This window comes from Schistocerca nitens, chromosome 1 (assembly GCF_023898315.1).
Source record: "Schistocerca nitens isolate TAMUIC-IGC-003100 chromosome 1, iqSchNite1.1, whole genome shotgun sequence".
NCBI lineage: Eukaryota > Metazoa > Arthropoda > Insecta > Orthoptera > Acrididae > Schistocerca > Schistocerca nitens.
The window spans coordinates 1,108,044,925-1,108,057,470 of NC_064614.1; the positions used below are offsets into that span (position 1 = coordinate 1,108,044,925).

Consider the following 12,546-nt stretch of genomic DNA (forward strand, 5'->3'; position numbering starts at 1 on the left):
TTTGTAGGAGATTCACTGTCATGAATATCTATCCCAGGATCTATTTCTTTTCGGTTTATTTCCACCAATTCCTCCACTGCTTTCTTCATAGAAACTTTGGCAGTATCGCATACAGCATCAGACATTCCTTTATTTATTTTTTCAAACCTTGGACAAGGTGGAGGCATGTTCAGAAAACAACACAATAAATTACTTCCTTCCCTGCCCTGTCCAAGGCATCTCAGAGCATATGCTAACCTAAAATTGCTTTCATACGTACCAAAGTTACTTTTTTTGGAGGAGGAAAATTTAAATTCATAGCCACGTGAATTACAAATTAATTTAAAATCACAATCTATTCCCACTCTTCTTTCTTCAACAACAATCATGCATTCCATACTTCTACAGCTAACACATGAACATGAAAACTTTATAGCCTCACAGAGAAGTTCTAAATAAGTCTGAATCCAGTGAAATCCATATCAACATCATTCACGCATCTGTACAATTTTCCTGTCCCTTGTTTCGATGCTGAAGCTGAGAGCTTATGCTCTTCATTTCGAGCTGCTTCCTCTTTTTTGTCAGTAAACTGATTTCCATGAACCTCCATTTCCTAAACACAGTTTTTCCACCACCCATTATGCATAAATCTTGACTTCCACGTAAAGGTTTGCAAATTCAACCTTCCACCTACTAATATGTGTTAGTATTGTCAAAACATAAATAAACCACATGCAAGAAAGTTTTCAGACAAAGATATAGATGTCAGCCAAAGATATCAAAAGAAAATATCCTTCACACTGACAAAAATTCTGCTGAAGCAGTTTCCCAAATGTCTGAAAAGGTGGGAGTGGACACCAGTGCAGAGTTAATAAGTTTAACAATTTAAAGGCATTTCTAAAGCTGCTATCATGATAAAATTCACACACAACATGGATTTTTGAAAAATCAATTTTTTGGACCAAATTCCATTACATCCCCACTTAAAAAGGTAGCAGTGATTTTTCTGAAACTAAATTAATATCAAATTAAAGTATAATAAACTGCAGCAAATCAGACAGATTACAAGTCATGTTAACACTGCTGTAGCCTTTGATATTTGAGATCTACACAGCCAAAGCCAAATTCATTTCTTAGGTCAGGTTTTATATATTTTGGTTTAAAACAGATATTGAAAAAGCCACACCGAGGCTGGCCGATATGACTGCGTGTGCATGTGCACGAGTTTGTTTTCTACGTTAGAAGAAGGCCTTTTGGTTGGAAGTTCACGTTTAGCAGTCTTTCTGCTGTGCCAGTCTGTGGCGCTACATCTCCTCTATATGACGAATAGCAATCTATATCCTTTTCATAATCTTCTCATTATTCCACTGTGGATTTTGGGTAGTTTTATTATTATCAACATCATTCACTTAATAGCAAAGACCACTATAATGACTCAAACAGCATAAATAATTCTAGTACTAACCAGAAGCTGTTGTGTTGAAGCTGGCAGGACCATCACTAGAGCTTTGGTCATGACATGGTGTACTGGATGCTGCCAGTGGTGGAATAGAACTTGCTCGCATTGATCCTTGGCCAGATGAATACGAAACACTGTTGCGAGCTGGCTGAGATGCTGGATGTGTTGGGTGGCCCTGGTTCTGGTTATTCTCACATACACTCTGCTGTCTGTTTCCGCGCCGTTTCTTGGCTTTTTGTTCTGTCAGGCGATCAAGTGGCAAATCCGTGAGGTCCAAGCCATAGACATGGCGTGCCAAAACACGTGTCAGTGTTTCCAATGTTTTCTGCTCACAGAAACAAAGATAATAATGTTTTTAATACACTTTTGAGCCATTTCTTTACATTCTTGTAAGTTACTAATTTAATCAAACACTATCGTCAATAAGAAAATGTACACTTTTTTTAGTATCTATGATGATAAATGTCAATAGAATAAGGCATCCAATGACTTTTGCAGTTCATTTCTAAATATAACCCTCTTGGCAATGCCATTACAAATACTTTGTAAAAGAAGCAATTTCAAAGCAACAGACTGTGAGTTCCATTTGCACACACACGTGTGTGTGTGTGTGTGTGTGTGTGTGTGTGTGTGTGTGTGTGTGTGTGTGTGTGTTCTATTCTGATGAAGGCCTGCTTGGCCAAAAGCTTTGTTTGACAGTCTTTTTGTTATGCCTATCTGTGACTCAGCAGCTCCACTATATGGTGAGTAGCAACTATCCTTTTCATACTATTGTAAACATACTGTCCTTTACCTGCATTTTCCTTCACCAATATGAATGTCATTAACACTGCTGTTATTTTAGACACATTTTCTTTAATCCTAGTCTTTTTTTAAAGGTTTTGCAAGACTGATCAACAAAATAAGTGAGAAGACTAATTTCAATGAGCCCTATTAAATCAATTGTTCAACACAAGGAAAATGAAATGATCGTATGGCATTATTGGCCGGGAGGCCCCTTGCGGGGAAGTTCGGCCGCCGTATCGCAAGTCCTTTTTAGTTGACGCCACTTCAGCGACTTGCACGTCAATGATGATGAAATGATGATGATGAACACACAACACCCAGTCATCACGAGGTAGAGAAAATCTCTGACCCCGCCGGGAATCGAACCCGGGACCCCGTGCGCAGGAAGCGAGAACGCTACCGCAAGGCCACGAGCTGCGGTCTCAACACAAGGAATATGATTGTTACTGAATAAATGTTGTGTTGTTGTTGTGGTCTTCAGTCCTGAGACTGGTTTGATGCAGCTCTCCATGCTACTCTATCCTGTGCAAGCTTCTTCATCTCCCAGTACCTACTGCAACCTACATCCTTCGTAATCCGCTTAGTGTATTCATCTCTTGGTCTCCCTCTACGATTTTTACCCTCCACGATGCCCTCCAATACTAAATTGGTGATCCCTTGATGCCTCAGAACATGTCCTACCAACCGATCCCTTCTTCTGGTCAAGTTGTGCCACAAACTTCTCTTGTCCCCAATCCTATTCAATACTTCCTCATTAGTTATGTGATCTACCCATCTAATCTTCAGCATTCTTCTGTAGCACCAAATTTCGAAAGCTTCTATTCTCTTCTTGTCCAAACTATTTACCGTCCATGTTTCACTTCCATACATGGCTACACTCCATACAAATACTTTCAGAAATGACTTCCTGACACTTAAATCAATACTCGATGTTAACAAATTTCTCTTCTTCAGAAACGCTTTCCTTGCCATTGCCAGTCTACATTTTATATCCTCTCTACTTCGACCATCATCAGTTATTTTGCTCCCCAAATAGCAAAACTCCTTTACTACTTTAAGTGTCTCATTTCCTAATCTAATACCCTCAACATCACCTGACTTAATTTGATTACATTCCATTATCCTCGTTTTGCTTTTGTTGATGTTCATCTTATATCCTCCCTTCAAGACACTGTCCATTCCGTTCAACTGCTCTTCCAAGTCCTTTGCTGTCTCTGACAGAATTACAATGTCATCGGCGAACCTCAAAGTTTTTATTTCTTCTCCATGGATTTTAATACCTACTCTGAATTTTTCTTTTGTTTCCTTTACTGCTTGCTCAATATACAGATTGACTAACATCGGGGAGAGGCTACAACCCTGTCTCACTCTCTTCCCAACCACTGCTTCCCTTTCATGCCCCTCGACTCTTATAACTGCCATCTGGTTTCTGTACAAATTGTAAATAGCCTTTCGCTCCCTGTATTTTACCCCTGCCACCTTTAGAATTTGAAAGAGAGTATTCCAGTCAACACTGTCAAAAGCTTTCTCTAAGTCTACAAATGCTAGAAACGTAGGTTTGCCTTTCCTTAATCTTTCTTCTAAGATAAGTCGTAAGGTCAGTATTGCCTCACGTGTTCCAGTATTTCTACGGAATCCAAACTGATCTTCCCCGAGGCCGGCTTCTACCAGTTTTTCCATTCGTCTGTAAAGAATTCGTGTTAGTATTTTGCAGCTGTGGCTTATTAAACTGATTGTCCGGTAATTTTCACATCTGTCAACACCTGCTTTCTTTGGGATTGGAATTATTATATTCTTCTTGAAGTCTGAGGGTATTTCACCTGTTTCATACATCTTGCTCACCAGATGGTAGAGTTTTGTCAGTACTGGCTCTCCCAAGGCAGTCAGTAGTTCCAATGGAATGTTGTCTACTCCCGGGGCCTTGTTTCGACTGAGGTCTTTCAGTGCTCTGTCAAACTCTTCACGCAGTATCGTATCTCCCATTTCATCTTCATCTACATCCTCTTCCAATTCCATAATATTGTCCTCAAGTATATCACCCTTGTATAGACCCTCTATATACTCCTTCCAACTTTCTGCTTTCCCTTCTTTGCTTAGAACTGGGTTTCCATCTGAGCTCTTGATGTTCATACAAGTGGTTCTCTTATCTCCAAAGGTCTCTTTAATTTTCCTGTAGGCAGTATCTATCTTACCCCTAGTGAGATAAGCCTCTACATCCTTACATTTGCCCTCTAGCCATCCCTGCTTAGCCATTTTGCACTTCCTGTCGTTCTCATTTTTGAGACGTTTGTATTCCTTTTTGCCTGCTTCATTTACTGCATTTTTATATTTTCTCCTTTCATCAATTAAATAAAATATTTCTTCTGTTACCCAAGGATTTCTACTTGCCCTCGTCTTTTTACCTACTTGATCCTCTGCTGCCTTCACTACTTCATCCCTCAAAGCTACCCATGCTCTTCCTGGAACTCTGTACAACCTCTGGTTCTTTCAGTTTATCCAGGTCCCATCTCCTTAAATTCCCACCTTTTTGCAATTTCTTCAGTTTTAATCTACAGGTCATAACCAATAGATTGTGGTCAGAGTCCACATTTGCCCCTGGAAATGTCTTACAATTTAAAACCTGGTTCCTAAATCTTTGTTTTACCATTATATAATCTATCTGAAACCTGTCAGTATCTCCAGGCTTCTTCCATGTATACAACCTTCTATCATGATTCTTAAACCAAGTGTTAGCTATGATTAGGCTGTGCTCTGTGCAAAATTCTACCAGGCGGCTTCCTCTTTCATTTCTTAGCCCCAATCCATATTCACCTACTACGTTTCCTTCTCTCCCTTTTCCTACACTCGAATTCCAGTCACCCATGACTATTAAATTATCTGAATAATTTCTTTTATTTCATCATACATTTCTTCAATTTCTTCGTCATCTGCAGAGCTAGTTGGCATATAAACTTGTACTACTGTAGTAGGTGTAGGCTTCGTATCTATCTTGTATTATGAAAGAAATGTCAAGCAATGCTCTGCTGAGAAAGTACAGTGAACAGTGGTTTGTCTACATAAGTCACAAACTAAAATTTGGCATGGGCAGTTGGTGATTTTTCATCCCTGTAGGATCCTTGTCATGAGCAAGGAGACAGAGATGCAAGATTAATGACAGAACTCCAAGTCACAGTGTGAGTACAAGATTTCTGGAACATTACTACACTTAAATTATTCAAGTATACACATATTTGTCTTCCATGAACAGATTTGAAAGGACACACAGTGGTGTTTTGTATCTACCAGCTTAAACAACAGAGTAAGTTGGAGAATGTAAATGTAACACACGGGCACCAGAGCTGGTGAGGCATGCACAATCACGATGATGTGTATGAGTTTATTGGGAGGGTCTGACAGGACAGCAGAAGGCGAGACTGCTGGGTAGGGGGTGTTAGTCCACTCGACTAATATAAATTAGGGGAAAAAAATTCATGTACTCGTAAAGTTTTGTTCAGTAGTAGGAGAGTGTAATGAAAGATAAATTAAAAATCCTGAGACGTTGGGGGCATTTGAAGGTCACATTTTTCTTGATTATCTCGAAAATTGTGGCTTCCAGCAAAAATGTTTCCCAGTACAAAATTAAATTACATTTCGTACAAAAAAGATCCTATTATTAAAACAGTGTTTTCATGGTATAAAACTAATACTTACTGTTAAATGAAGTGGGTGAGGAAAATACTAAATGCGCATACCACATCTAAGTATAGAAGAGCCATTTGATAGACAAATTGTGTACTGGGGGTGTGACAGGGTGCAGGGTAGAATTGTGAAGGAAGGTAGATCACTGGATTGTGGTCACACATTTCTCTCCTTCACAGGTGCAAAGTAAAGAGCAAGCATGTGATTCCCCATTCTATTTACCCCAAAAACTTACAACAAACAACTAAAGGGAGTTTCATAAAACTGGTATACTAGCCCTCTACAGCAGGTCTTATGACTCACTGGTGACAGAGCGAGCAGACATGCCCAAGGAGGTGTTTATTTTTCACATAGTGTGTTAACACTACACTGAACACATATCAGTTGCTAAGTGGAATTATAACACTAATGCAAGATTAGTTTATTAACAGCTTCTATGTAAATCTCTGCACAATGTTTTATGCTGCTAGAGGGGAAATTGATTCTTAGTCATCTTGTAAGGCAGTTGTAGCACTCTTCTGGTGAAGTCAACTTCCCCTATCATGTGCTTTCAGTTTACGGACATGCCATACTTCTCCAGCATTTACTGCTTTTCTTTTAAATGAGTGGAAAAAAAGCACTGAGCTTGTGTTTATATAGAGGAGCTATTTGCAGCTTATTATGTGAATATTTATTTGCAGCTGCTAAAAGTGAGCTATTATATAAAAAATTTCCACAGCTGAAACTGACAACTGTCTACCACATGAAGAGCCTTTCCCAAATGACGGGACTGATCCACTATGGTACACAAAACACATCAGAACACTGTTGCAGAAGCAACGAAAAAAGCATGCCAAATTCAGAAGAATGCAAAATCTCCAAGCTGGCTAAGTTTCACAGAAGCTTGAAATTTAGTGCGGACATCAATGCGAGATGCTTTTAATAGTTTCCACAGTGAAATATTGTCTCAAAATATGGTAGAAAATCCAAAGAGATTCTGGTCATTTGTAAAGTACACCTGTGGCAAAAAAACAGTCAATACGGGCACTGCGCGATAGCAATGGAAATGTTACCAATGATGGTGAGACTAAAGCAGAGTTACTAAATACAGTTTTCCATAATTCCTTCATGAAAGAAGACAAAGTATATATTCCAGAATTCGAAACCAGAACAGCTGTTAGCATGAGTGATGTAAAAGTGGATATCTTAGGTGTTGCGAAACAACTAAAATCACTTAAGAAAGGCAAGTCTTCCGGCCAAGACGATAATCAATCAGGATCCTTTCAGAATATGCAGACATAATAGCGCCTTTCTTAGCAATCATACACAACCACTCACTTGACGAAAGGTCTGCTTCTAAAGACTGGAAAGTAGCACAGGTCACACCAATATTCAAGAAAGGAAATAGGAGTAACCCATTGAATTACAGACCCATATAAATAACCTCAATTTGCAGTAGGATTTTGGAGCATATACTGTACTCTTAACACTATGAATCACCTTGAAGAAAATGACTTATTGATACATAACCAACACAGATTCAGAAAATATCGTTCTTGTGAAACACAGCTAGCTCTTTATTCCCATGAAGTAATGAGTGCTGTCGACAAGGGATCTCAGATCGATTCCATATACCTAGATTTCCAGAAGGCTTTTGATGCTGTTCCACACAAGCGACTATTAATCAAATGGCATGCATTTGGTGTATCGTCTCAGTTGTGTGACTCGATTCATGATTTTCTCTCAGAGAGGTCACAGTTTGTAGTGACAGATGGTAAATCATCGAGCAGAACAGAAGTGATATCTGGCGTTCCGCATGGTAGTGTCATATGCCCTCCACTGTTCCCGATTGATATAAATGATCTAGGTGATAATCTGAGCAGCCCCCTTAGATTGTTTGCAGATGACGCTGTAATTTATCATCTAGTAAAATCATCAGGTGATCAATTACAATTACAAAATGATCTAGAGAGAATTTTTGTATGGTGCAAAAAGTGGCAATTAGCACTAAACAGAGAAAAATGCGAGGTCATCCACAAGAAATCCGATAAATTTTGGGTATATGATAAATCACACTAATCTAAGGGCCATCAATTCAACTAAATACCTAGAAATTACAATTACGAGCAACTTAAATTGGAAAGACCACATAGGTAATATTGTGGGGAAGGCAAAACAAAGACTGCACTTTGTTGGCAGAACACTTAGAAGATGCAACAAACCCACTAAAGAGACAGCTACATTACACCTGTCAGTCCTCTGCTGGAATACTGCTGCGCGGTATGGGATTTTTTACAGGTAAGATTGACGGAGGACATCGAAAAAGTGCAAAGAAGGGCTGCTTGTTTCATGTTATCGCGCAATAGGGGTGAGAGTGTCACTGATACGATATGTGAGTGGGGTGGCAGTCACTGAAACAAAGGCGGTTTTCTTCGCGGCGAGATCTATTTACGAAATTTCAATCACCAACTTTCCCTTCTGAATGTGAAAATATTTTGTTGACACCCACCTACGTAGGGAGAAATGACCATCATAATAAAATAACAGAAATCAGAGCTCAAAAGGAAAGATTTACGTGTCCCTTTTTCCCACGCACCATTTGAGAGTGGAATGGTAGAGAAGTAGTATGAAAATGGTTCGATGAATCTTCTGCCAGGCACTTGAGTGTGAATTGCAGAGTAACCACGTAGATGTAGATGAATGTAACATGCTGGCAAAATGTATACAACAATGTTGATTTCATTGTATCCACTATCAGCAGCTGGAATACTTTTCACAGCGTGGTGGGCACCAAATTCATCACCCTTGTCTCAGCTCACCCAACATCTGAAGTGGCCTAGAGGTTTAAATTAGTTCCCTCTGTGACAGAAGTAGGTCACATAAGTGCTAAAGAATTTCAGAATTTCAACATAAGTAATGCATACAGCAGATTACTTTTCTAGATTTGAACACAATCACTGATCAGTACTATTCCATCAGACATATTTACAACTACATTGCAAGGTGAACTGTGGAAGTGTGGTGAGTGGCTCTACTAAGTGCAGCCCACTCTACAAGTGCCAGCAATTACTGAATTCAAGGGATTTATGCAGTGTACCAACAACACAATTAATGGTGAGAGAAGTGCAGTAACTTTCTGGTCATTCGTTAATTCACCACCAAATGACTACAACATAGTTACACAGCTTTATAAATGCTGTCAGTAACAGTTGGCAACAATCCAATCCCTTTCCCATCAACACAACGAAGATCACTAACAACATCAAACTTACAAATTAAGCACTTCTCATTCACTGTTTATAAAGACATATTTTACATTAAAATCTCACTTAAAAACTACAAATAAATGTTCACTTAATACACTGAAACTCACTCTACTATATAAACCCATGCACCTGAGCTCACAGACCTACAAGGGAGAGACATTGATGACCACAATCAGGTGACCTGCCTTCCCTCTTGTATCTGCTCCCCATCCCACTCCTGCTCCCCATCCCACTTCTGCTCCCCATCCCACTTCTGCTCCCCATCCCACTTCCCACTCCCGCAGTTCTACTACTTGTAGATCTGGTACGTAAGTGTAAATTTGTTCTTAACCCACTTTGTTTAACAACAAACATTAATTTTGTACAATTCAAACACAATTTTTAATAATGTGCAATTTCTGCATACCCTGCAATGCAGAAACTATTAGTCCCACAGAAAAAAGGAATAGGATCTTTTCTGTAGGAAATTTAATGAAGTTTAATTTTGTTCTGGGAAACTTTTTTGGTAGAAGCCACTGTTTTCAAGATATTCGAGATAAACTTAAAAAAGTGATCTCCAAATGCCCTGCATCCTACCATTGGTCCCCCCCCCCCCCCCCCCCCATCATCATTGTAAAAAGATTTGCAACTACACAAATTCTTTCCTCCTGTCAACCATTTTTGGTCTCCATTGACCGAGATAGGTGAGTGTAGTGGGTTAATGAAGATTGAGTCCACGAGGATTATGAGAACAAAGAATGTGTTACAAGAGTAACTGCCTTCTACATGGTTCAGAAAAGCTGGTGCTGTGGCATAGGATGCAGATGTCATGGGCTGTGAAGCAGCTACTGAAGTCTAGCACGTTTTTCTCATCAGTGTTCTCCACTACTAGATAGTCAACTTTGCTCTTTGCCAGTTTAGTGGTCACTATTCATTCAGGTGACAGCTGGTTGATGATAACGCCTACATAAAATGCTATGCAGAAACTGCAGTAGAGATGGTATATGACATGGCTGCTTTTACAGCTGCCTCTGCCTCTTATGGGATAGAATAAACCACCCAACACATCTTACTCTAGTGCTGTCACAGGCTTATCCTACACCATCAGAGCCAGGGCCACCTGTGAAAGCAACCATCTCATATATCAGCTCTGCTGCAATTTCTGCACACCATTTTATATGGGCATGACCACTAACCAGCTGCTCATGAGATGGAATGGCCACTGCCGAACTGTGGGCAAGGATAGAGTGACAACCCAGTGGCAGAATAGCTCTTGAGCACAAAATGCTCAACTTTGATGGCTGCTTCATAATCCGTGTCATATGGATCCTCATAATCCACGCCATCTGGATCCTTCCCCCCAACTTTTCTTAATTATGCAGACGGGACTTATCCTTGCAATCCTGTAATCCTCATAGCCTCAGCCTCCCCTGAATCCATTGCATACACATCCTCTACCCAATAGTCTCCCTTTCCTCTGTCCTGTCAGATCTCCCAACCAATTCCTTCATCATCGTCATCATGTGCTGCACATACTCACCGGCTTCCTATCCCGAGCATCTGATGTCCTCCATCCCACACACTTGATGTCTCCCTTCGAACCATTAGCTACACTTCCCCAACTGATCTGTGTTATTCTGAAGCTAAGTGAAATGATAGTGGCTGGATATTGTCCATTAACAAACATCGGCTAGCCTAAATAGCCTAAAAATGAGTTCTTTACTTACTGCCCATTCACGAATGAGTTCTTCCCATTGTGTAAGGGATGACAAAACTGCTAAGAACTGGTCCCACAAATCAGCAGAGATAACCACATTTAAATTGGCTTTTATCCATGTCACTATTAGTGTCTGTAAATAAAAACTGCATTTCAGAAGTTGTAACATGACAAACTTATATTTTAGAGGAATGCTGAAAGTTTCTTTTATTCACAATTCAACTATGAAATTTATCCATAACAAACAACTTCGAAATTACAATATTAATTCAAAGATGTTCAACAAGAACTAAATATAACTATTTCAGAATAAAATCAATTTTTATAATACAATGTAACAAAGACACAGATTAGATACTAAACTACAAGAACTACTTGATGTAATATTAAGTTCTCTGTCAGTAAACTTTGAAAAATGTCTCCAAACATACATTAGGTTTGATCACAGCTGAAAAACTGAACATTAGAGAGCTGCTTCTATATGCTGCATTTTTGTAAAATTTAGTATACTTGCCTTATAAATACAACTACTATAGTTGCAAAATGAAATTTCACATCAAAATGTTGATGTACAAGAAGCTGACAAAACTGTCATACTCAAATGAAATTTGAGTTTCTATCACTAAAATGTTCTAATCTAAAATGGAGCACTTAACATGGAAACAAATAATTTACTCAACAATATGGATATAAGAGTACAACAACAAGAGGAAACTAACTATAAATAATTCTATGAGATAAAGCCACCCATCAAGTACCTGTCTGGACTAATAGTCACCTCCAAATTGGTGCCAAGGGTCAACAAAACCGCTTAGTGCTGGAGCTTATTGCTCAGCATAATGTGATTGAATTTAGCTGCTGGTTCACAACCTGTCTTTCAGAACTATTCTGATGTGTCTGGGAAGATGGAGGGAGGGGGTAAAGGCTAAGGTGTGGAAGGGGGGGGGGGTTAAAGGGAGGCGAGTTGGATAGAACGGAGGGCTGTGTACGAAGGAGAGGAGTACTTTTTAACCAACAGCTTTATGCACAGTTCAGATCTTGGTTGGTTCCTTGAATAATTCAAACATTTTCAACTTGCTTTATTCTGAAGTAAATTGTGACATGTCAATGAGCATTAACCATCTATTTGTAAAATCAAAAAGCTTTCAGAGACTACACTTATGCCCACAGAAACACTTGAACATAACAACTCAATATAAAGACATCAACACACAATGTGAAACTGAAATATGAAATATTCTTTAAATGTAACCATAAATATAAAACACTTGAAAGAGATAGTCATCAGACATAATTTTCAGAAAAGGATTTAACTGTTGGACACCTCGGCCAGAACTGTGTATATCTAAAAACAGTTCTGAAGCTATGTCCTAGTATTTTTTGGTAGCTTCCAAACCTTATGCATACACTAACCAACATAGGGCCCCCGAAGCTACCAAAATCAAAACTGAATGTTAAATTGTACACTCGCCAATTACCGTATTTACTCGAATGTAAGCCGCACTCGAATCTAAGCCGCACCTGAAAAATGAGACTCAAAATAAAGGGAAAAAAATTTACCCAAATCTAAGCCGCTCCTGAAATTTGACACTCGAAATTCAAGGTGAGAGAAAAGTTTTAGACCGCCCGTCCAAATCAAAACAAAGTTGGTTCATTGTAATGTGAAACACAATTGAGGTTGAATGGATGAAGATACAGCTACA

The 12,546-nt window shown here is 39.1% G+C and overlaps 1 protein-coding gene across 1 annotated transcript in view; it reads right to left on the reverse strand.

Annotated features, from left to right (window-relative positions):
- The window catches only part of LOC126198844 (probable Rho GTPase-activating protein CG5521), a 310,437-nt gene that overhangs the window by 193,190 nt on the left and 104,701 nt on the right, over positions 1 to 12,546 (reverse strand). Inside the window, exons 15-16 of the mRNA XM_049935431.1 lie at positions 10,854 to 10,976; positions 1,445 to 1,763 (exon numbers count right to left, since the gene is read on the reverse strand). Coding sequence (XP_049791388.1) covers positions 1,445 to 1,763; positions 10,854 to 10,976 — 442 coding nt within the window. The remainder of the gene's footprint in view (positions 1 to 1,444; positions 1,764 to 10,853; positions 10,977 to 12,546) is intronic.